Below are 26,816 nucleotides of genomic sequence, written 5' to 3'. Positions count from 1 at the left end.
CGTTCCTGGTTAGATATAAACTGTCGATCACCTGTGGCGCATACCCGTACACCGAGACTCGTGGTAAACGGGTATGTGCCACATGTGTCTCGGGGAAAGGGTTTGACGACGTACGCGACAGGATTTTTACAGGCCAATTTTCTCACAAGCGTGCCCAACCTTTGAAGGGTTTCAGTGACCGGCGCACGCATAATGTATACTTCCAACAAAGGCAAGCATCGACGCACATACACAATCAGCCAGAGGCCCTGACTGACCTGGACGGAGACGCCGAAGCCTCGGTACAATCCCACGAGGCCGTCCGTCTTGAAGATCTTCGTCAGGCAGTTGCCGAGGCCAGTGAACTCGCGCTGTCCCGCACCCTTGCCCGTGTCGGCAGCCAGCCTGGTTCGGGCAAAGTCCAGCGGGTAGACGAAGCACAGGGATGTGGCTCCGGCTGCGCCTCCGGAGGCCAGGTTGCCGGCGAAGTAGCGCCAGAACTGGGTCTTCTTGTCAACGCCACCGAGGAAGATCTGCTTGTACTTGTCCTTGAAGGCAAAGTTCAACGCCTGGGTGGGGAAGTACCTGATGACGTTGGCGAGATTGCCACGCCAGAAACTGAGGAAGCCCTGTTCCTTGGGGATCCGGACGAAGCAGTCGATCATGCCTGCACGTTGGTGACGAGAGAAAATAGGTGCAAGGTATCTTTACCCAGTCTGTCTTACCAAATGACAGCACAAAGCCTTTCTAACAATTTGTAACTACAATAGGGTACGCATTTGGGCTGGTCGGTTCATGATTAACAATAGAAAAGGGCGCTAAAAGACGGGATTAAGAAAGGACACAATCCAAGGCGCTGTGGTTTGTGTCCTCTGTTCGTCCCGTCTTTTAGCGCTGTTTTCTACTGTTGTATCTCTACATCCAATCTTTTTTTTCAATACGAAATGTTTTATGCCGCACCCCACCAAGAATTCGCTGACATCACTTCCGCCAGGGAAATTACGTCCGCTAATAAGCACAGAAGAAGTGTTCCTTCATTCGAGACAAATTACGACACGTGACGTCTTCCAGACGAGACTGTGCATGCATATCATTGAGAAAGGTGATTGCTATATTCGTTTACATCGGTAACATATCGTGCTTATTCATTTTTTATTTGACTTTTATCAAGGCTTTGCAAAGATGTTTTGACCGCTGCATATGACGTTCATCTGAGACTGCAATTTTCCAAGTTTAAGGCAAGAAATATATTATGCACTTATCAATTTCGGCAAGGTCCACGCTGAGAATGCTTCAAAATAGGAGGATACAAAGCTGGACAGTACGGATGCCTCTTTAACGCAAGGAAGTTTGCGCTGGCTTTTCGGTTGTGCGCTAAAAACTAATTGATAAAAGTTATAGACAGTTTTAGCAGAGTATGACGTTAGGCGAGCTGATGCATAGCTTAACAAAATATTTGTGGCGCAACTGAGACAAGCAAGAAAAAGCACAAAAGGAGACAGGATAGGGCGCCAGACTTTCAACTAGTTTATTTTCCGTACGTCACCCAAATATATATGTTTCCAGATATGCGCACAAGGAGAGGGTGCAGCACAAGCAACTATCACATATCGCAATAAAAAAACCTTCTCGCACGGTGCTATTAAAATAGGCATTAATTCTTGTACAGAGAGATCCAAAGGACACTGACGCATTCACCTCCCTTCTACTGTGTGTGATGTGCCTCAAGTACTTCACGTGCTAACGTTTCCCTGCTTCTTCCTACCACACCAGTTTCTCCGAGCATTGGTACGCCGCCGCACGAAGCACAATGGAACGGCAGGTGTGAACCACACCATTTTTAATTAATAATATATGCTCCCTAAGGCGATCATTACCATAGGCGTGCGCACAGGGGGGGGGGGGGGCAAGGGGGGCGGCCGCCCCGCCTAGTCACCTATGAGGGGGGGGGCGCAAAATCTGCACCATACATTGACCCCCTAGTCACCTAAGAGAAGGGGGGGTGGGCAAAACCTGCTTCGTACATTGACTTAGTAGGAGGGGGGGCATTGCGATGAACCTTCGCCCCCCCCTTATGGGGAACCCTGCACACGCCTATGATCATTAACACAGCGGCCTGTTTGGCCCATGTACGACTTGCCACAGCTCAAAGGAATTTCATAAACAACGCCCACCGTGCAACGCAGAAGTGGCCGGGCGTGCTTCTTTTCGCATGAAAGCTTGGCTTTTCTGCGAACCATGCCGGGGTTTACCAAGACTTCTGTGACGTATTTCCGTCACGGAAATGACGTCCAAAAAAATCACGCGGTCAGATGGCAAATAAAAATTTGAAGAAAAATGTTTCAACAACGGCAGTCGAACCCACGACCTCTCGCGGTCCGCGATAACAGATGCCGGGCACGCTATCCCCTGCGCCACCATCCAGGGGCGTAGCCAGAAATTTTTTTCGGGGAGGGGTTCAACTATACATTACGTATGTTCGTGCGTGCGTTTGTATGTGTGCGTGTATATATATGCGCAAGCAAAATTGAAAAATTTCGGGGGGTTTGAACCCCCCCTCCCCCCCCCTCCCCCTTCGCTACGCCCCTGCCACCATCACACGATCTGGAGGCCTTAGAAACTCGCCTTTTATATATAACACTTTCCTCTCACATTTTCCGAGCCCCTCTATTTTTTAAGCGGGTCTCGGCCCCCCCTCGGAATGTCAGCTGTAGTTCTGGAGTTGATATTTTTGCCAGTAGAGCTTTGTGCACAGAAATTATAACCATCCAACTTTCCGAATAATGATTTATTCACGGTTATTCGGTTGGTGAAGCATCAGCAAAACGGAAAAAACAAACATATTGTCGTACAGCTGAATGCACTTGCCCGAGACACTGCGAACGACGGGTCACCAACGTGTTCGACTAACCTTCAATTGGCACAACACACTTTTCATGAAGCACCTGAGTGTGAAGCTACCTGCTCGTGAAAAAATGAAGGCTCACCTTAGTCTCTATGGGTTAACTGTCAATCTCTGGGTTACCTGTCAAGTGGCGTAGTGTCAAAGGCGCATGCATTTTGCCTACTTTTTTAGGCAAGTAGGTGTGAAAGTAAAATATAGGGTGTCGTGTCTGAGGTTCTCAATGCACTGAGTCAACTAGTTTATGTTTTGTGTTGCAGCTAGAGTTATTTGCTTCGAGCTCACATATCTCTGACTGTTTACATACAGAGTTGCTTTCAAAAACTGTATCCAAAATTCCGTTTTTTTAGTGCTTGATTGGATCGGCAAATTGAATAAATGCCAGAAATACACTTGGAATAATGTTTATTTGTCTAACATTGAGAAGCATTTCTTCCATTCTGGAGACAGTTGGCTTCACAACGCTGCGTTCATCCCAAACACTTTATATATATATATATATATATATATATATATATATATATATATATATATATATATATATATATATATATATTGTCACGTGGTCGTGACTTCGACGAAGACAGCAGTCGGCGTTGTCAAGATGAAGCTGTTTATTTGGCCGAACTTCTGGCCGGGAAACGGAAAGTTAATTTACAGCAATACACACGGTATGCACTGATAGCGGCGTACAGATCGTCGACCGTCGATCAACTGACAAGCGGTCAAGCGTGTCGGCTTTTATACAGGCGCTATCGAACTTTCCAGCGATATCGCTGGTGGCGGCGTTATCTCTCGACAAAGCTGGAACATTCGCGTGCGGCGCGCAATCTTAACAAAACGATCTACAATGATCGGGAAGCTTCGCGAACAATGTGGCGCGGTTTGCGCTGAGCGTTGCTGACAGTCTTGGAGCGTGTAGCTTCAACTCATGAAACATAAGACGCGCGGCAATGCCCCCCTCTGAAAAAGCATCGTCCCGATGCTTGAAAACAGAACACGAATAAATGCAATACTAAAGAAAACTAATAAAGAAAGCAAACATTAGAGTCCTCTGGTGCGTTAACGTGCATAGTACGGTTTAAGGCGCACCACATGCACGACCTCGGGTCGAGCTCGGCGCCTCTGAGAGTTCGTGATGCCGTCGGGGACAACTTCGTAGTCGAGTGCGCCGAGACGTCGAAGTACCCTGTACGGTCCGAAGTATCGTCGCAGAAGCTTCTCGCTCAGTCCGCGTCGTCGTATTGGTGTCCAGACACAGACACGGTCGCCGGGCTGGTACTCCACGAAGCGTCGTCGAAGATTGTAGCGACGGCTGTCGGTGTTCTGCTGGGTCTTGATGCGCAGGCGGGCGAGCTGTCGAGCTTCTTCGGCACGTTGTAAGTAAGCGGCGGCGTCGAGATTTTCTTCGTCGGTGACGTTCGGTAGCATGGCGTCGAGCGTCGTCGCCGCGCTCCTTCCGTAGACCAACTTGTACGGCGTCATCTGCGTCGTTTCTTGGACGGCCGTTTTGTAAGCGAAGGTCACGTACGGAAGGACGGCGTCCCACGTCTTGTGCTCAACGTCGACGTACATGGTCAGCATGTCGGCGATAGTCTTATTTAGACGTTCGGTGAGGCCATTGGTCTGCGGGTGGTAGGCGGTGGTGCGGCGGTGGCTCGTCTCGCTGTATTTGAAGATCGCCTGAGTTAAGTCAGCAGTAAAGGCGGTACCTCTGTCTGTGATGAGGACCTCTGGGGCGCCATGACGCAAGACGATGTTCTCCACGAAGAACTTGGCTACCTCGGCGGCACTGCCTTTGGGCAAGGCCTTTGTCTCGGCGTAGCGAGTGAGGTAGTCGGTTGCTACGACGATCCACTTGTTGCCGGAAGTCGACGTCGGGAACGGACCCAGTAGGTCCATCCCGATTTGCTGGAACGGCCGGTGAGGTGGTTCGATTGGCTGCAGAAGTCCCGCTGGCCTAGTCGGCGGTGTCTTCCGTCGCTGGCAATCTCGGCAAGTCTTAACGTAGTGGGCGACGTCGGCAGCAAGGCGTGGCCAGTAGTATTTTTCCTGTATTCTGGCGAGCGTGCGGGAAACACCGAGGTGTCCAGCCGTCGGGTCGTCGTGTAGGGCCTGGAGGACTTCTGGTCGCAATGATGAGGGCACGACGAGAAGGTAGTCGGTTTGAAGGGGCGAGAAGTTCTTCTTCAGGAGAACGCCGTTCCGTATGAAAAACGACGGCAGTCCTCGCTTGAATACCTTCGGAACAACGGTGGTCTTGCACTCGAGGTACTCAATAAGGCCCCCCAGTTCCGCGTCGGCCCGTTGCCTTTCGGCGAAGTCGTCGGCACTTATAGTTCCGAGGAAGCAGTCATCGTCGTCGTCTTGCGGCGGCGCGTCGACGGGGGCACGAGACAGGCAGTCGGCGTCAGAGTGTTTTCGTCCGGACTTGTACACGACGGTAATATCAAATTCTTGAAGCCTCAGACTCCATCGTGCGAGACGACCTGAAGGGTCCTTCAAGTTAGCTAGCCAACATAAGGCGTGATGGTCACTGACAACTTTGAAGGGCCTGCCATAGAGGTAGGGGCGAAACTTTGACGTAGCCCAGAGGATGGCAAGGCATTCCTTTTCTGTTGTGGAATAGTTTGCTTCTGCCTTTGATAGTGACCGGCTAGCATAACTGATAACCCTTTGAAGCCCGTCAGTCTTTTGCACAAGGACGGCACCGACTCCTACGCTGCTTGCGTCGGTGTGCATTTCCGTATCGGCGCAATCTTGGAAATGCGCAAGTATGGGTGGCGTCTGCAGGCGTCGTTTAAGTTCTTGAAAGGCTTGCACTTGCGCCGTTTCCCACCTGAATTCCACGTTATTCTTCGTGAGAAGCGTCAGTGGTTCGGCGATACGTGAAAAGTTTTTGACGAAGCGTCTGTAATAGGCGCATAAGCCGAGAAATCGGCGCACGGCCTTCTTGTCGGTGGGTGGCGCAAAGTCGGCGATGGCAGTTGTTTTCCGCGGGTCTGGGCGCACTCCAGACTTGCTGATCACATGAACCAGAAACAAGAGCTCGTCGTACGCGAATCGGCACTTTTCTGGCTTCAGGGTCAGTCCAGAGGCCTTGATTGCTTGAAGTACTGCCTCAAGCCGCCGGAGATGCTCGTCGAAGGTCGAGGAAAACACGACGACGTCGTCCAAATACACAAGGCACGTCTGCCACTTCAATCCGGCCAGTACGGTGTCCATGACACGCTGGAACGTCGCAGGTGCCGAGCAAAGACCGAAAGGCATGACCTTGAACTCAAAGAGGCCGTCGGGTGTTATAAAGGCAGTCTTTTCTCGGTCTCTCTCGTCGACTTCGATTTGCCAGTAGCCGGTCTTGAGGTCCATCGACGAAAAGTACGTCGCGTTGTGAAGTCGATCCAGGGTGTCGTCTATTCGTGGGAGGGGGTACACGTCCTTCTTCGTGATTTTGTTCAGGCGCCGATAATCAACGCAGAAGCGCAGTGTCCCGTCCTTTTTCTTCACTAACACCACGGGTGACGCCCACGGACTCTTGGACGGCTGGATGATGTTGTCGCGTAGTATCTCGTCGACTTGTTTCTTTATCACGTCGCGCTCTCGAGCAGAAACTCTGTAGGGGCTCTGACGGAGTGGTCGAGAATTTTCTTCTGTTATAATGCGGTGATTCGCAAGGGGCGTTTGTCGGACCCGCGATGACGACGAGAAACAGTCCTTGTATTGCAGGAGCAGGGTTTTGAGCTGGTTTTGCTTGGCCTTCGGAAGGCTCGGGTTGACGTCAAAGTCCGGTTCGGGAACTCTATTCGTCGAAACAGGATCGGCGGCATCGAAGAGGGCGAAAGCATCGCTGGCGGCTACACATTCGTCGATGTAGGCAACTGTCGTACCAAAGTTGAGGTGCCTATATTCGTGGCTGAAGTTTGTCAGCACTACCTTTGCTTTACCGTCACGCAGCTCGGCTATACCTCGTGCGACGCAAATTTGACGGTTCAGGAGTAGGTGCTGATCGCCCTCGATGACGCCTTCAAGGTTCGCAGGTTTTTCGGTGCCGACGGAAATAATGACGCTGGAGCGCGGCGGAATGGTCACCTGCTCTTCTATCACATTCAATGCATGGTTGCCTGGCATCGCGTGGGGCGGGAGCGCTTTGTCTGAGGTCAGTGTTATCGACTCAGACCTCAGGTCGATGACGGCGCCATGGTCACTTAGGAAGTCCATTCCAAGTATCACATCCCTGGAGCAGTTTTGTAGGATTACAAAGCTCGCAGGATAAGTTCGGTTATTGACGGTGACTCTCGCCGTGCAGACACCAATCGGCTTTATCAGGTGGCCTCCAGCTGTCCGGATTTCGGGTCCACTCCAAGCGGTCTTTACTTCCTTCAGCTTGGTGGCGAACGGCCCACTGACGACGGAATAGTCGGCTCCAGTATCGACGAGAGCGGTGACGTTGTGGCCGTCGATCAGAACGTCGAGGTCGCTAATCCGCCGTCTTGCGTTGCGGTTACGTCGCGGCGTCGGGTCACGGCTACGTCGGTTTGCACCGCTGATTCCGCGTTGCGTCGTCAGGTCTGCTTCCGGTCGCAAAGTATCGTCTTCAGGACGTCGTTCGGCGTGTGGCGGGGGCTCGGAATTTCGTCGCGGCGGCGTCGTCGACGGCGGAGGATCTTCAGCATTTCGTCGTTCAGCAACCGCACCTCCATCGGTTGCTGCCCTTAGTTTTCCGGATACGGGCTAGGCGACCGGCCCCGGTTTGGGCCAGTGTACTGCCGGCGATGCGGTGACGTAACGGCCGGGCGACGGCGAGCGGGAAGGTCGTCGTTCTTGCCACTGTGTTCCGGTGAGGTAGTCGTCGATGTCGCGAGGCCGTTCGCCTGGCTGCGGGCGCGGCGCGTTGACGGCGAATCCGCGTAGCCCCATCTGACGGTACTGGCAGCGGCGGTACGTGTGGCCGGCCTCCCCGCAGTGGTAGCAGAGCGGGCGGTTGTCAGGGGCGCGCCAGATATCGGTCTTCCTCGGGGTGTAGCGCTGGCCGACAGGTGGGCGGTAGGGCGTCGGTGGCGGCGGCGGCGTCTGGCCGACAGGTGGACGGTAGGGCGTCGGTGGCGTCGGTGGCGGCGGCGGCGTCTGGCGACGGTACTGCGGCGGTGTGTCGCCTTGGCGTGGGCGTAGAGGAGGAGCATGACGGCGGGCTGCAGCAGCATAGCTCATAGCTTGCGCCTGCGGCTCTACTAGCTGAGGCGCACCGAGTGAATGCTGGATCTCCTGGCGCACGACGTCGGCGATGGAATCTACCTGAGGTTGCGACGAAGGTAGAAGTTTTCGCAGCTCCTCTTGCACGATTGCACGAATCGTCTCACGCAGGTCGGTGGATCCTAGCGCTTGAACGTCGGCGTAGCTTGTGGTCGATAAGCTGCGCTTGTATTGCCTTGTTCGCATCTCAAGCGTTTTCTCGATTGTTGTTGCTTCGGAGACAAATTCTTCGACGGTATTCGGCGGATTCCTCATAAGGCCAGCGAAGAGCTGTTCCTTTACTCCTCGCATGAGGAAACGAACCTTCTTTTCTTCAGACATGTTGGGGTCAGCATGGCGGAACAGCCGGGTCATTTCTTCCGCGAAGATGGTCACGTTTTCGTTCGGGAGCTGAACCCGTGTCTCCAGCAAGGTTGCGGCCCTTTCCTTTCGGACGACGCTCGTGAACGTCTCCAAAAAAGCACTGCGAAAGAGATCCCAGGTTCGAAGCGTGGAAGGTTCTCGAGCCATGACCTTGCTGCTTCTTCCAGGTAGAAGTACACATGGCGCAGCTTGTCGTCGGCGTTCCAGTTGTTAAATGTTGCGACCCTTTCGAAAGTCTCGAGCCAGGTTTCCGGGTCTTCGAATGACGACCCGCGGAAGGTTGGCGGCTCCTTGGGCTGCCGGAGTAGGATCGGCGAAGGCTGCACGGGGTCGGTCATCGTCGCTGCGGTCGGTGTTGGGACTTGGGGCTGCCTGGTTTGTTCGGGAAAAAGCCCGTGCTCTGGCGGTAGTCCCTTCTGCCTGCGGCTTGTTCGACGATCCGGGTTTTCTTTGCCGTCGTCCTCCTCGCGGCTCGGGCTTGGGTCAGCGCTTCGCGGGGGCGTCCGGATCATGGAAGCAGCAGCACCTCCACCAGATGTCACGTGGTCGTGACTTCGACGAAGACAGCAGTCGGCGTTGTCAAGATGAAACTGTTTATTTGGCCGAACTTGTGGCCGGGAAACGGAAAGTTAATTACAGCAATACACACGGTATGCACTGGTATCGGCGTACAGATCGTCGACCGTCGATCAACTGACAAGCGGTCAAGCGTGTCGGCTTTTATACAGGCGCTATCGAACTTTCCAGCGATGTCGCTGGTGGCGGCGTTATCTCTCGACAAAGCTGGAACATTCGCGTGCGGCGCGCAATCTTAACAAAACGATCTACAATGATCGGGAAGCTTCGCGAACAATGTGGCGCGGTTTGCGCTGAGCGTTGCTGACAGTCTTGGAGCGTGTAGCTTCAACTCATGAAACACAAGACGCGCGGCAATATATATATATATATATATATATATATATATATATATATATATATATATATATATATATATATATATATATATATATATATATATATATATATACACCTATATACTAAGGATTAAAATCTCCCTCTAATGAAGAGAGACTTTAAGCCCTAGCTAGAGGGGCGACATTACGCGCGTTGCGTTTCCCTCTAGTCCGGCCGTGGTGTTCTGTTTACTGTTGAAAATACAGCAGGATGTCGACCTTAGCAGACGCTCTTCTGGCTGTCACACCGCTTTCTCTGATTACGCTCTCACCGTTAACTACTACAGCTACCACAAAAGTTTGTCAAGTCGTTGATCATGGACGTGTTCGACTAACCTTCAATTGGCACAACACACTGTTTCATGTCGTCGGGATGGAGACGTACCACCAAGCGTAAACGTGGGTGCATCCAAGTTAAGCGGTGCTATATTTGCCAAACATTAATAGACAATAAGAAAGCTCTCTTATATCAGTGTACAGTAAACATTGAACTTCTTCTGTGTTGCTTTCGTGTTATACCGATTACTATGACCGAGGAATCAACCACGTTTTTAATCTCTCGGTTCACCAGCGTAGCTTCGTGGAGCAACCTCAAGCAGCAGCAATAGCCCGTGCTGTCTTCCTTTTTGGCCGTAGGTGGTAGTCTATGTTATAGCTGCTTGATTATTAAACCTTTATTTCCCTCTCTGTCAACACCTCATCGTCCTCGTTGAGTGCAGGGGCAATATTCAAATAATATATGTGTGGGTAGCGCTACAGAGCGATGAAAGGGAAGTGACAACGAGGAAATGGACGAGACATGTGCGGTACTAGCAAACAACACATTCCATTTACCGTCGTCTTGTAGCACTCCCAAAACATTATTACGAACGCGAATGAACTTACCCGCCCATCCTGCAATCGATGTGCAAGCGGACGATTAACCGTAGCGGAGCAGTGATGAAATGCACTGTAGACAGGACCTTTAAAAATTGTCTGGCGAAAACACGAAAGCCACAATCGATCAAGAAAACTTAGACCTAATTCGGCCATCTCACATCCCTTAGAGCTCAGCTGACGCTCAGAGTAAATCTGTTAAGCGTTTGTGTACATCTGCTCAAGCTCTCTCATGCTTGGCAGCAGTGCAGTGGTGAACTATAAAAGGATCCACCTTGTGCTAAAAGCTTAATTGGGCTGAATCAATGTTAACGGGCATGGGAGAGGTTTTTCCAACGGTCATCGAAAGTACAGTGCTTCATGTCAGGGGCGTAGCCAGAAATTTTTTTCGGGGGAGGGGGGCACCTTTTTGATCTGAAGTGGGGGTCAGGCAGGCAGATGTGATCGAGTGTCATTTTGTGCTCTCTATACCATGGCCAAAAAAATGGGGGGGGGGGGGGAGGCACGGGCCCGGTGTGCCCCCCTGGCCACGCCACTGCTTCATATGGTTGAACCGCAGTTGTGATCGCATTCTCACATTCTAAAATGAAGCACCTGCAAGTGCCGATCATTTTTCCTTGCTCCTCCCCACTGAGAAAGCATGCTCAGAGGATTAAAAGCGTCGTCTTTAGTGACGATGTCTAGAGGAATGGCAACATGCACAGCAGCTATCCTTCGTTCATGACAACATTGAATATGTGGAACTCTCGAACAATGGTCTTGTACAAAGCATAAATTTCCTATATATTATTTGCTGTGCAACAAACTTACTTTTTCGTGTCTGGTTGGTAATTCGTTTGTTTTTGTCTTGCCACAGTCAGTATTTGTGCTGTTTGTATATGAAAATATTCGAAAAATATTCGATTCCATTCAAACTCGGTTTTCATTATTCGACAATCGCTTAGAAGTTGAAAACTTGATATTTTCACAGCCTTAAGAACAAGCTTATATAATGAGCCATTTATCGCCTGTAATCTCTTCATATATAATGGCACTATTTGACGATCACACACACACACACACACACACACACACACACACACACACACACACACACACACACACACACACACACACACACGCACACACACGCACACGCACGCACGCACGCACACACACACACAAACACACACACACACACACACACACACACACACACACACACACACACACACATACAGAAGAAGAGGAGGCAGAAGGTCGCGACTAGGAGACCGGTACTATAGCGCTCGTCCAATGCACATTGGTGACACACGCGTTTGGCATCTCCACCTTGAAAGTGAGCCAGTTCGTCTCTGACAACACGCCGTGCCATAGCGACGAGGTCGTCAGGGGAAGAGACGTCTACACTTGCTACGGTCGTGACGTTGTCCAGTCGGCCGAACTTCGGAAGTACCCGCCGTGTTTTGAGAGCTTCAATCGCATGGCAGTGACGCCTCAAGTCGGATGGCGTCGTGACATCTTCCTTAAAGATAAGAAAACTGTAAACATCTTCGGCAATTCCCTTGAACAAATGTCCCACCTTGCCCTCATCTGATATGTTTGGATTCACTATTCCACAGAGCTTCAGGATCTCTTCTATGTAGGTCGTACAGGCTCTCCAGGTAACTGAGCTCGCTGTGAAAATGTCTGCACGGCCTTTTTCGATACACCAACCACCAAGTTTGCAGTGACGTCCATATGAAGAGCACCATGGCACAGCCTCAAGTGACGACGTTTACGCGTTGACAAGACGTGCCGCCGCGGCGAGCGTCTTCCTATTAAGTAATGTCCAGGAGGCCTGTGTCTTACAACAACGAGAACCACCGCAACCCACCTGTCTGCTTCAATTGTGGTGTTCAAGGACACATCTCGAGGTACTGCAGACGTCGTTCGCAACGCACTGCACGAGACCGTGCGTATCCGCTTCGGACGCAAGACGCCGCACCCTGACAACCATCGGCCCCATCTGTCCCTCTTCGTCTGCCACCTCTGGATTAGAAGCCCAGGAATGCCTCTCCGGTGTCCGACCGCAGCCTGACTCCGCCACCAACCCGGACGCGTCGATCTCCATCACCACGCCGCCCGCCTACACCACTCCAGCTGGGAAACTAGCTGGTGCGACCCGTGGAAGTGAGGTCGCAGGACGGTCATCTTCGCAAATTCCTCCGCCTGTTGTCATGTTAAAGAACAAAGTATGTGTTTGTATCGACAGCTTTAGTACTGTAGCCTTAGTAGATACTGCTGTTCCCATGCCTGTAATGTCCCTTTTTTAAAAAAAATCGCCTAGGACAGAAAATGATGTTTGCCTGGGACGGGAAATCCACATTTCATAGAGTTGGCGGCGAAATGCTGCGACCTGTTGAGTGTTTTCAGTTTTGGTTACCGTGGGTGAACAGGCGTTTCGAACAGAGTGGTGAACACTAGCACGCGCTACTCATGACGTAATTCTTGGCATCGACTTTTTGCGAGGCTGTGGAGCGACATTAAACTGCAGAGCTGGTGAATTTTCCCTTAGAACTGATATACTACAGCGTGCTTTTGACGAAATACCATCTGATCGAGTTGACATATTTTCCGTGTCCAGTGATGTGCTTTTGCCTGCGCAAACAGCAAAGTTTGTTCCCGTGACTTTATCTCGCCCGCGTGAAGGTTTGTCCTGTGGACTGATTGAGCCGCACTATGTTACATAACATGACATAACTTTATTTTCCTTAAAGACCCCTCGAGGGGGTATTACATAAGGGGGGGGGGGGTTAACATATAAAATTTTTAATTCCACAAGTTTTCATCTTGAAAAATGGGTCCACAATTGATTAAAAAAAATGATGATGGCTTTAACACGCTAAAGAAGAGCCTTATAGTCCCTCGTTAACTAGTCCAACTCGTAGACGGTTCCACTCACGTGTGGACGGTGAACGTGTCCTCCGAGTCCGTTATTTTACCTGCCGGGTTGAAGCTAGCGTACTTTGAAGAAGATACAGCTGCTCTCACTACCGACAGAACTTGGCCACTCTCTGACCACAGTTCGACAGCATGATCAACAAGTCGCTCCCCTCGTCCGAGCTTCTGGTGCGCTATGCTTCCGTCTTCGACTCTGCACAACCTGAGCGTCTGCCTTCACCACCGCAGTCCTGCGTGCACCACTGCATCAATACTGGGGCCGCGGCCAGTCGTACCGCGTCTCTCCCACCGAGAGGAAGGTGATCGACGACCAAGTTAAGGAGATGCCACAGAAAGGTGTCATCTAAGAGTCCTGTAGTCCTTGGGCAGCTCCGGCTATACTGGTCAAGAAAAATAGATGATTCGTGGCGATTCTGCGTCGACTATAGACGCCTAAACGCAGTAACGAAAAAAGATGTGTATCCGCTTCCACGAATAGACGATGCCATACATTGCCTACATACCGCTTCGTACTTCTCATCTGTCGACTTGCGCTCAGGCTACTGACAAATACCTATTTACAAATACAAATACCTACAAATACCACAAGACAAAGAGAAGACCGCCTTCATTACGCCGGATGGCCTCTTCGAGTTAATGTAATGCCCTATGGTTTGTGTAATGCTCCGGCAACCTTCGAGCGATTCATGGACACGATCCTTCGCAGCCTCCGATGGGAACTATACATGTCCTACCTCGACGACGTGGTCATTTACGGCAAGACGTTCCACGAGCACAACCAACGGCTTGAACTGTATCCGCCGTGCGGGACTGATCCTTAACTCGAAAAAGTGCCACTTTGGCGAGCGTCAGACACTTGTCCTTGGTTTTCTTGTCGACAAGGAAAGTATCCGTCCCGACCCTCAGAAGCTTGCCGCCGTCCGTGACTTCGAGCAACCGAAGACAGTGAAAGACCTCCGCAGCTTCCTTGGACTGTGCTCGTATTACCGCCGTTTCATCAAGGACTTTGCACGTCTAGCTTATCGTCTCTGCTTCACAAGGACACACCCTTCGCATGGACTGCTAAGTGCGAGTCTGAGTTCAGTGAGCTAAAGTTTGTACTTACCTTTGCTCCAATTTTACGCCACTTTGATCCTGAGGCACCCACTAAGCTTCACACCGATGCTAGTGTGTGGGCATTGGAGCGGTACTTGTACAGATACATAGTGGACGCCAACAAGTCATCGCCTATGCAAGCCGTACACTCAGGAAGGCAGAGCGGAACTATACCTTCACCGAAACGGAATGACTCGCGGTCGTGTTCGCCATTCAGAAGTTTCGACCATACCTGTACGGCCGTTCCTTCAGGATAGTCACCGACCACCATTCACTTTGCTGGTTGGTTGGACTACGCGGCCCCACCAGCCGGTTAGCTCGCTGGTCATTACAGCTGCAAAAATACGACTTTTCCGTCACATACAACTACAAGATTGGTCGCTGTCACACCGACGCTGACTGTTTATCTCGACTTCCGTCAGCAAGCGGCCGAGATGCGCAGGATGTTTGGATGAATATCTTTTCGGAATATACACAGAATTTCCCGAGGCCTTCAAGCGTGAACAGGAGCAAGACCCTTCCATAAGGACTCTTCTTGAGAGCACTCGGTCAGCAGCACAGAGTTACCGTTCACCATATCCGCAGGTTTAGTGTACAAGAACTATTCCGCTGAAGGTGCTCCACTCCTCTCCGTCGCGCCCCAGAACCTTAGACCCTAGATCCTTCGCGCCATGCACGATGACATCACATCAGGTCACCTAGGCTTTGCTCTGACGCTGCACCGAGTGCGTCAGCGTTTCTACTGGCCCAAGCTCTGGAAGACAACAAAACAGTACGTTGCCAGCTGTGCTATTTGACAACATCACAAACAACCAACAACGCCTTCGGCGGGTGCCTAGCAGCCAGTTAAGCCGCCAACCCTTCCCTTAGAAAAGATCGGCGCTGACTTGCTTGGCCCCTTTCCTAAGTCATCTACTGGGTGTCGCTGGATTATAGTATGTGTGGACTACCTGACGCCATATACTGAGACGGCAGCGCTCACTCCTGCTACAGCAACTGATGTCTCATTCTTCCTGCTGCGCTCTGTCATTCTTCGTCACGGTGCTCCGCGTGTTGTGAAGAGTGACCGAGGACGGCAGTTTACAGCGGGATGTTGTTGAGGAACTATTACGCCTTTGTGGATCTGACTATCGGCACTTGTCACCTTACCACCCTCAAACAAACGGCCTGACTGAGCGCACAAATCGCACCTTGACGGACACGCTTGCCATGTATGTGCCCAATGACCACAAAAGTTGAGACTATTTTGCCATTTGCTACGTACGCATACAACACGGCGAAGTCACCGGGTATGCGCCTTTCTTCTTGCTCGCCATCCCCAAAGCTTTATCAACACGATACTTCCCTGGTCTCCATACGAAGACTTCTCAGTAGCCCGGACTTTATGTCGTGCTGAAGAAGCTCGTCGATCGGCTCGCCTCAAGACTATTTTGTCACAAGACCGAGCCGAAACTTGTTATGACGCTCGACGCACGTCTGTCACATTTGCTCCTGGAGACTTTGTTTTGCTTTGGATGCCTGTGCGAAAAACAAAAGGATTATGCACGAAGTTTTTTCCAGGTATACCGGATCATACGTTATATTGAGACGTTTGAGTGACGTCACGTTCGTCATCGCCAAAGTGACCTCTGACAACCGGTGGTCCCGTAGAAACCAAGCAGCGCATGTTGCCCGGCTGAAGCTTTACCACCATCGGGCTACGTAACTCGCTCGGAGAGCTTCGTCTGCACCCGGGGAAATTGCCACGCTGCATGAGTTCGCTGGAGACAAGAAGAGGCAGAAGGTCGCGAAAGCCGGTCCTGTCCGTTGCGCTGCACTGCTCATTATTCTCGCCTTGTAAATAAATCCATTCGATTGTTACAATATATATACTCACGCACACGTACATATATGTAATCGTTTCTTCATTGTCGCAGGCTACGGTGTCGGCTAGCTCGAGCTACAGCTTCAATGTTGCCGAAGTAACAGGTATCTTTAAATGCAGGCTGAATGTTGCTTCAATCTACGCAAAAATTATTGTTGAGCGCCTCTTTGCGTTTGATGTGTCTGCAACACGGATCCAACTCGTCTTGAATTCCTTGTGATTATCATTTTAAAAGATTTAGGTGCATGTATAGGTAAATTTTGAAATGACGCGCTTGTTATTCATGCCGGAGCTGCAAATAAAACTCATCCACGTTTCTCGGACCCACGAGAAACGTGCAGAGCTCGACCTCCCACGCCTCTTCGAAGTTGAGAGAATTTTCTGGTTCAAACATTGAACGAAGGATCAACTGTTTAGTATCTGGAGCAGCTGGATGATACCTTCAGGTGGATCAAACTTTTTCTTTCATAAAACTCATTCCGGCTCGGTGATCTTCAAATGGCAGGACTTCCTTTCGGACTAGTTGGTTTATGCTTTGAGTAAGATTATTCTCATATACATTAATGATCTGCCTTGTAATATTCCTGTCAGCGTCAGACTTTTGGCTGATGACTGCGTTTTATACCACGTAATCGATTCTTATAGTGACCATCTTGCATTAGACAATTGTTTGTCTTTAGTATTCAAGTGGTGTAAAAAATGGCAAAGGACATTGAACGTTAAAAAATCAGCTGTTCTATAAATAAGGAGAAAAAAAAAACACACATCTGATTTTAACTACACTTTAGGTAGCGCCACACTCAGTGCAGTGAAAGAGTATAAATACCTTGGCTTAACACTAACCCATGACTTTAGATCGGAACGCCACGTAAACAACGTCACCTCGTCTGCACTAAAAAAATTTGTTTTTTTTTTTTTTAAGTGGACGTCTGAGACTTGACCCCCCCCCTCCTATCACAAAGCTATTAGCATACCAAACCTTTGTCAGATCAACTTTGGAGTACGCTAACATTGTTCGGTATCCTTCCACTACAGAACTCATTTACAAACTCGAAGCAGTCCGAAGAAAGGCACTCAGATGCATTTACAATAAACATTGGCTAAAAGATTCACCCACAGAAATACTAAAACGGGCCGGTATCCACACCTTACAAAACCGAACCAAGCTTGCGCGATTAAAAATGATGATGTAGCCTATCAGTTAATTCACAAAGAGATAAAGATTGACAGTAATTCCAAATACGTATCTTTAACCCAAACACGACAAATTCGGCACAAACACGCATTATCATTACATGAACATGTCATTCATTAGGAAAGTCATAAATATTCATTTTTCCCTTTAATGACACGTGACTGGAACAGGCTGGATCCTAGTGTAAGAACCAGCGCGACGTTATCTTCCTTTTTAACATTGCTTGGAAATCAGCTACATGCTGCCCAGTTATGAGCTACCTGCATCACCATCACTTCTGTATAATTTATTCTATACATCAGTGTATTTTTGTTCCAGTTTTCCATTTGAATGCCTCTTTGATCACTTTTTTTTTTTTTACTGTTATACTGTACCCACGACTCTGTTTATCCTACACACTGTCACTTCGTTTATTTTCACAATTTTTATATCAGTGTATTTTTTACTCCAGTTTTCTCTTTTGTATGCCTCTTTGATCACCTTTAATTTTTTCTTATTATGATATGTGCTATTATTATGACGCGCTATTACGTGTTCTCGTCTGCCTTTGTTAACTGCCAATATTTTTTATGCGTAATTGAATTTTTGCTATTTGTATTGTTATATTGTAACAATTCAATATGCCCTTCCTGTAAAGATCCCTGATTGGATTGACATTATAAATAAATAAATAAATAAATAAATAAATAAATAAATAAATAAATAAATAAATAAATAAATAAATAAATAAAAACTACGAAAAAACAAGGGCAGGCGGGAAGTGCCATGTTCTTTCCTTCGGCATGTCTTCGTTTTCATCGCGTAGTTTTAACCTTACTCAATATCTCCGAATAATTTGACCATATTACACGAAACAATGATTTCTAGCTTAAACTGTTCGGGGGAGGAGACACCATATCCCCCAGCGGAAATGACCGGGCGATGTTAACGTGCATTTACGAACGAGACGATTTGCAAATTCAGTCGACGATTTCCTACACCGTTCAGCAAAAAGTATGCAACGTCTACCTCCAAGCTAATGTCGACGTTCACGCGCCTCGTTTCAAGTTCGTATACATGCACCTTCTGCTGCGATATAAATACTGCTATTATGGGCGTTACTGAGGCGGCACTGTCACAGCAACGGAAACTTCCAGCAAGCGATTAATTTCCCTTTCCTCCCATCGCTTTTCTTTCTTACAATATATGGAAGGCTCACACACACATGTCCAGTACATTGTCACGGACAGAAAAGATCCTCCAGTCGCTAAAGAAACGCGGCGCCGTCTATATTTAACGCAGCGGCGGCGCTTGTCCGGATAGTGGCGGCCCGACTCGATGCCCCAGAACGGAGTCATGTCGGTCGGCCCGGGTCACCTTCCCCGGGAATAACAGGCGCACTCCCCGGCGGCTCACTCGCGATTGCGAGGGAGAGCTCTCGAAGACGGAATCAGCCGGGGCGCTACGCACAGGTGACCGCTGGCGCGCCGCTAGCAGATGGCAGCATTGCGTCACACATTACGTCACCGCTGACGTCGGCAGAACTTGCGCTTGCGGCACGCCAATAGTGCGCAGCGGCGCGGCGCTGACGTCAGAAGGGATCGCCGCAATCAATGGGAATCTTTCCTCAGGCGCTCGGTAGCTGCGTGTGCTGCGTGTGGGTGTGTCGTCTGGTGGCGGCGCAGTAAGGCCGTCTGTCGGCTTTTCTGCATTTTTGTGGTTTTCGTGACGGCCACGTTAGTTTCACAGGCGGAAGCGAAGTAAACGTTGGGATGCGAAGCCCGGCTCCATGGCAGCCGAATGCATTAAGACGCGCAGGCCTCTTCGCATCGTCTTGGGATGTCGCACGAAAAGAGTCCGATTGTGTGACCGGAATGCAAGATAACGTGAAATGGTGACCGACAGCAGATGTCTCGATTGCGACAGGCGAGTTCATTGCCGCGGCCGTCCTTCGGCGACATTTTCCGACTCGCTCGCTCCTTTGCTTTTGTGCCTTGTTGTCTACAGGAATCCAACGGGGCTTCGTTCTATGAATGCGTTTCTAAAGTTGAATGACTGCTGACTCACGAAGCATCGTCCTCTTTGCCACGCGGGAATTCTCGATTAAAACCGCTCCGTGCTCATGGACGGCACTTACCTCATGGATCGCCCGGGTGCGCTCACACCGAGCCGGATTTAAAGTTAGTTTCTACCGTAAGTTAACTTGGACCTTTGTAAGTTCCCTCCAAGGATATCTTAAAATAGCTAGAATATTATAGCCGCCAAAATTTCTGCATCGATGTCTATGGCCGGCCTTCGCAAAATCGTGCAGTACGTACATGTGTTTTGAGATTCAGTGTGGATCACTGCACCGTTTGAGCGTTTTTTGCTTTCTTTTGTATAGTCATTTCCGGCTCGCTCACTGCTTCTGTCATTCATATCACAGTTTGGAAATTTGCAATAAACTTCAGTAGTAAGTGAGCGTCCAGAACGTCGTCTTCCCGCACTATTTTTCCGCTCAGCGACTTCACCATAATGCACCGATTGACCCAGCAGTCAACGCTTTTGGAATATTTAGGTTGACACTGATTGAATTTCTTCTATAAGTTGGCAACAGATACAGAAGCGTCAGTTACACTGGAGCATGGAAGTACGCTCTTCCAGTATGCCCACTGGAACTAATATCTACATGTGTCCAGGGCGGCGCCAGCGACGGGGCGCGGGGAAGCAGAGCCTCCCCTTGACCGCACCGTTTCGCTGACCGCGAACGAAGTGGACATATTCAGTGGCGTACACCTTTCAGTTAATAAACGCAAGCTAATGCACGCGGCCGGCAGTCGCGTCTCTCTTTCCGTACCACATCATTTGTTTGTCGAGCGAGCGGGAGTAATGCGAGGTCGTCCTCGCGTGACGTCACGATCGCAACACGACGAGCAGAGGCGAAAGTGCACGTGACGGCGACGTGGAAAAGCCGGCGCAGCGTACAGCTGGTTTAGTGCGTGCGTGTGCGCTGCGTTTCACTTAGTATGCGCGTGCTGACCTTGCGGAACAAACAGCTCGTGGCCTTTGCCGCCGGCCGCAATCGCACCTCTTACCGGTTGAATTGATGTTCATTGGGCATCACGAGTACGTTGCCAAGCCGCATTTGTGCGGTGTGATATGGCGCAGTAGTTTCGTGTCGTTCGTCCTGTTTGCTGTAAAGCATCGCAAAAGGAGGAAAAATGGGACTGTTATTTTCAAAGTCAAGCGATAGTTTTCCAGTGAACCTGCTCATGTATATCACAGGGAACACTCGTTGATTAGATGTGATGATTAATATCGTGCGGGTGGTCCGACGTTGTGGCGCCTTCAGTACTGGTCTGTGTTACAGAACACATTACAACCTTTTCAAGGCCTTCAGTAGTGATAGCATTGGCCCACTACGAGATGGCAGTACTGGGGCCTATTTAAACACAGCAGAATGGTCGCATACTGAAATTTGTGTGTGAAGGCGGCTTGCAACTTTCCAGGACGCGGCTCGGTCGGGACGCGAGACAGAGCCGAAGCACGCGCATGACTCAGCGCAACGAAGGCGTCAACTACACAGGTCGTCCAACTAAAACGTGTGCACAGTTCCTGTTACAGCTAAGGGAATAAATACATTAAATGATACCATCACATTTTCAATACACCTTTAATTAAAAACAGCGCGAAATTCGGCTTTGCTGCTCTTCTCTCTATAGATTCATTACGTGCTTATTCCATTTCACCCTGAGCACATTCACTTCACACCGCTTCTGTGGGTTCTCGTATTGTGCTCGGTTATGTCCAACGCCACGTAGAAGCCTCAAATTGCACATTAATCCGTTATGAAATACGAAGTCTTCGTTAACCTTCTTAACGTGAACATGACTTCGGCTACGACAGCCTGATTATGCCACGACAACAAGCTTTGCTGTGCCCGTCCCACCGGTTACGCCACAATGTCTTTATTGAGTCACCGTTAGGACAACAATTCATTGTCATCGCCATATGTATTCACTGTTAATAAAGAAAAAAAAAAACTGGGGAGGGGCGAACCATGTAGGGAAGGGTGTTTCAGCTCCACTAACGTGAAACCTGTGGAGGGGCGAAGCATGCATGCAGTGTGCATCGGTATTTCCCACAGCAAAATTTTTACTCGTTACTGCTTTACTCGCCACAGATCCACTAACGCACCATCACTTTGCAGATATGTTTCAAGAAGTGGTGTTTCAAATAGATGACTCTACCGCATAGATGGACGTTTGTGTCTCTGGTTTTAGATAAGAAACTTGAGCGCCTTGGTAAATTTCGACGGGGATTCTAACCCCGCTGCTGAGCCAAACGTATTGTTTTGGGCAGTAACGACGAACCTTTAACTCATAAAATGCATAGTATGGAGCGGGGCCGAGTGGTGAGATTTACCCAATTTTTGTGGCGCACAACCGTTTACGATGGACCGTAACGACCTGACAAGGCGACACCCTAAGGTGCTTCTCCCCTAAAATATGGAGGGACCTTATTCCTTGACGCCTGGCGGTAGCACTCGCTCGTCGATGTTCCGGTGCATTCCTTAGCTCCCAGGTAGGCATCGGCCGCGTCACACGTACGACACCAGTGAGTGGCGTAGGCAGACATGGGGTCCGGGCAGGTAAGTGTGGTCGAGTGTCATTTAGTTCTCTGTATCCCATGGCAAAAAATATTTGGGGGGGGGGGGGGGAAGTGCCCTGGCTACGCCACTGCACTGCCCCTCAATGTGCACACCGAGAAGAGCTACTGGTGACGTAAGCAGGCGCGCACCCTTATATGGGGGAGGGGCGGAGATGTAACCCGGCGCACAGCTGACGCAACGGGAGGGAGGACGCCAGATGTTCGCGGTCCTTTACCGTATTATGACGCACTTTAACGTCCACTCTGTCGTATACGCAACCCTTAGCCGCTCCATCCCTTTTAAAATACGGTTTCGGCGTTCGTGTGCCTTGGCGGTGAGCGTCGCATTGCGCGCGCTGCCGAAGCCACGTCGAAAGGAGCGCGTGGTTGAGTTCCGATCGGTCAGGGGCCGCAATAGACCGATCCGATGGGCCTCTGAAATGTAATTGCTGTTTATACTAATCTTATACAAATTACATGACTCGAATTTTAATTTATGACTTGCCTTAATGTGCACTCTATCGACAATATACAACCATTTTCATGTTTTCGTTAGATAGATAGATAGATAGATAGATAGATAGATAGATAGATAGATAGATAGATAGATAGATAGATAGATAGATAGATAGATAGATAGATAGATAGATAGATAGATAGATAGATAGATAGATAGATAGATAGATAGATAGATAGATAGATAGATAGATAGATAGATAACGGGAAGGAACGGTCGTGGCGAGCACACCCGGGGTCATAAAAAATAGGGCATGATAAGATCTCCGAGATGATAGCAACGAATGGGGCAGCGGTCCAGCAATCGCTAGAGTGCGAGAGGCCGTGCGGGGCTTGGAGAACCGATGGTCGCTGAATGCCGTCATACGTTTGCTGTACGGCCCTCATGCGCAGTTCTATGCACACATCTTTGCTGAGGAATCGCGAAAGCATGTTTCGTTTAGTCGCCAGGTTATTTCGTTGGCAATAGAGCGGGGACAAGTGATTTCTCCAAGACGCAGCGACATCGTAGGCGGATATAAAAACCCGTAAATCGAGGAAAACCATGATCTCGCCAAGAGAAACCCTTTTGAGTTTCACATGATACCGTCTTCGTCCGCTACAGCATGACCTGCTCCGTCCACCGAGATAGAATATCCGTGCAAAAAAATTACAACAGCCAGGCATAGAGCCTGGCACCTATTGCCAAGTGCAAACGCTGAAATCTACGGCATAAAACAGTAGGGAAGTGATGCCGACGGATGCTGTTAAATTTTGACGCGATAAATGAAGTAGACGAGTGAATTAACAGCTCGCCGAAAAGCGTAAAAAAGAAAAATGGTGCAGCTACGCAGTCGTGGGCGAGGAAACAAGGTCTGCAACCGCTAAACTATGCTACACCTTTCATCTTCCTCTTCTCACATCATTGCTTCACACGTCCCACTCCTTGCTATAAATTGGCTATGCTTTGCTCTTCCCTTCCCTGCCATACATGGCCTTCCCCTCCTCCTCACCCTCGCTTCCCTTTCCCACTCCTTGATATACGTGGCCACCCTCCTCTTCACCCTCACATCACTCATTTCCTTTTCCCAGTTCTGCGTGGTCGACACACGGCGCCACTCCAAGCTTAAACAGCTTTGCTGTTAAAACGTTGCGTATCCCAAAATATAAACTGCAGTTAAACGACGGCTATAACAAGCTCTTTGCTGTCTCCGTCTTACGGACAGCATGACGCAAATATCCAAGTCCAGATGACCGTTTCGAGAGGCGACACGGTAGCAGTGAGACAACGTCGCGATAAGAGTGGCCAGTTACAAGCTGGCCCACGCAACTATATATACTGACGAGTAAGAGGCACGCCCATTGGTGTCTGTCGGATCCGCGGCCACTTATCAGGATTCGAGAAGCGGGACAAGAAGGCCGTCGGCGTTATTAGGGCTCCCGCGATGTCAACGACACCGGCAGATAAAGCTAGCTGTGAAACACACGCGTAAAGGAACAAGATAAGATTGGCCAGTGTGAGTCAGGCAGAGGACAGAAGCCACGATCGTGACACCGGGAATTTTTCGCAGGGGCGTAGCCAGGGGGGGGGGGGGTTGGGGGGGTTCAAACCCCCCCCCCCGAAATTTTTCAATATTGCTTGCGTATATAGGCACGCACACATACAAACGCACGCACGAACATACATAAAGTATGGTTGAACCCCCCCCGAAAAAAATTTCTGGCTACGCCCCTGATTTTTCGGACGGGCTCCAGCGCCTGTCCGGGGATGCCATAGGGGAATGGCTATTGAGAGGCACGAGACGATTCGAAGGCGGGAGCCATCGGGCTTGAAGGCCTTTAAAATGGTGCTTTATTCTGCAGCCCATAAGGCAGCACAGCTCAGACTCACCGGTAACAAGAGACACAGGAGGTGGGATATTTCGACTGATGTCACCACTCGTCGTCAAAGTGACGATGATGGCCACTCGTGACGACTCGTCTGGCACACATATCTTTACCGGCACATCGGTGCTGCGCACAAGGGGTGACTGTGTGTGTGTGCGATAACTCTATCCGAACTACGACAGGGACCGACTAGTGAGAAGCGCATGCATCTGCTGCGGCATCATCGCATATTTGCTCAGCCTAGCCCGTTACTTCTTTATCCCTATGGCTGGGCCATGTGAAGGCCTTCCGAAGCTACTACCGCTTCGTTTCCCTCGGAAGGAGAGCTGTCATTATCGTCACAATTTCTCAGGAATGTGTGATGAAACATGCGTTAGGTAGTATAATTGCTACATCGTGGTTGGCCAGGCAGACATGCCCAGTGAGGCGCAGAATCGTTCACCAGTTGCGGTAGTTGCCCCGAGTTCGATTGTCTCACCACTCGTGTTATGCACTTCGTCAACTGTCACGTTCTCTTCCAGATTCTATCGCCTTTTCCGCATCTATCGCTCGCTCTCTTCGTCAACGGCATGTATTGACAACAAAAAACTGCCCATAAGCTATAGCCGCTGTTTCTTTCCTCAGCATCGCGACATATGACCCAATACTGCGGGAGCCAAGGCGAGTCTATACCGCGCTGTCACATACCGGATATTAATAATAAGTGTTGGGGTTTAACGTCCCAAAACTACGATATGATTATGAGGGACGCATACCGGATATTGCCGAAGCACTTTTTCTGGCGCAACAAACAAACGGCAAAGCTCTCCGAACAAAAAAAAGTTTTCCACGTAGCCCTTTGTATGCAGGCCGAACATGTCTGCCTCGATCTTTTTTAAATTCGAAGCACTTCTTTTTGATCTATGCAGCCGACTACGCCTGGGTGCTCGTCTCCTTGGCTTGGTGTATTCGGCATGGGAGGACATGTATGTGTGACGAACACAATTCCCAGGCATGAGTAACGTGACCTGCCTGTTGCGTACGTCATGAAATCCTTTCCATCAGACACGTGCGGCACATTCCCGCAAACAAGGAGCGAGTTGTGCGAGTATGCGCCACAGGTGATTCACAGTCAAGGGGTCTCAAGCTCGCCTGAGCTAGCGGGCTGCAGTCACGAAACTTACTCCCGCAACGGCCGGGACAGTGAAGACTTAGGTAGGAGAGGGGTCTTGCGATATGAAAAAAAAGGCCTTTCCTATATGTCATATATCGGTCATTTCTGAACGGGATTTAGCATCAGGTTTCAGGATATGTGTCGGTAGTGATCTCCAGAATGACTGAAATCTGGACGCCGGTTCTGAAATATGCTGTTTTTGTTCCGCGGCTATGTTTTGCTACATGGTGACCGCACGGGGTACCTCAGGAAAAAAAAAAAATGTTTGAGACTAGTCACGTCTGTGTAGCTCATGAACATACATACTACGAACAAAAAAGTATGAGGCGAAGTATTGAAAACCGGAACGTACTACGCCATTTTGTAAATAAATTCACCCCGAAAGTGAAAAGAATGTAACGCGTGCGATGGCATCATTGAAATCAGACACATGCTGGCGGGCTGTCCCGAGACTTTCGCCCAGGCCCGTAGCCAGGAATTTTTTTCGGGGGGGGGGGGGGGCCACTTCCTGAAATCCTTGACTATTTGAGAAAAACACCTATTTTCATTATTTTTTTTTTTTGTAAAAACACCTACTTCACTAAAATTTCGCCTCCTCGCCCCTGGCTACGGGCCTGCTCTCGCCGATCCCGAAGAAAAATGGCTTCACTGGCAGAAGGTGGTATCAAGCTGTTCATATCGAGATCAACTACGGGCTGTCCAGAGGGTCCACGATGGCGCCATAAGGCTCGGCCTGACGGTGTCGACGTGGACGCGGCCCGCCTCCGTCTGAATAGACCGGGCTTCAGGACAGCGAGAATATACTTTGTAAATCTTCACGCGATAGCATTAAAGAGCCATTGTTGGAGAAAATCGGGTGCAGGCGTCGACGGTCGATGAGCTAAAAGACCCGTTGAAAGCAAATAATAAAAATCACGGCACGAGCTTGAATGGAACCCAGGCAGTCTGCATGGCAGTCAAGTACTCTACCCCAGAGTTACGCCATAGCTTCAAAACCGTTTAAAAAAGAAGACACTATGCAAGCGCCATATTGGGGCAACGCGAACTGAGGTTGCAATGTTGGCTATCCGCTTTTATAAGAATGTAACAAGCATTGACTCCGCAAGCTATGGCCAAGCGTCGCTCGAACACACCGACGACCGCTGCTTATGATATGCACATCGTCGCACCGTTTGCGTGCACTTCATTGCGATAAATATGGCATCGCCTTAACGTGACTGCCGACGTTACGTCAGACCAGCCCCGCCACGGTGGTCTAGTGGTTATGGCGCTCG

General features: G+C 49.8%; 1 protein-coding gene across 1 annotated transcript in view; it reads right to left on the bottom strand.

The window, feature by feature from the left end:
* LOC119384055 (ADP,ATP carrier protein) overlaps positions 1-26,816 on the bottom strand; it is a 65,664-nt gene that overhangs the window by 7,619 nt on the left and 31,229 nt on the right. The window contains exon 3 of the mRNA XM_037652341.2: positions 258-646. Coding sequence (XP_037508269.1) covers positions 258-646 — 389 coding nt within the window. The remainder of the gene's footprint in view (positions 1-257; positions 647-26,816) is intronic.

Source organism: Rhipicephalus sanguineus, chromosome 2 (genome assembly GCF_013339695.2).
Source record: "Rhipicephalus sanguineus isolate Rsan-2018 chromosome 2, BIME_Rsan_1.4, whole genome shotgun sequence".
In the NCBI taxonomy this organism is placed as follows: Eukaryota; Metazoa; Arthropoda; class Arachnida; order Ixodida; family Ixodidae; genus Rhipicephalus; species Rhipicephalus sanguineus.
The sequence above is the reverse complement of the archived record's forward strand: the minus strand, read 5'-3'. Positions and strand labels throughout refer to the sequence as shown.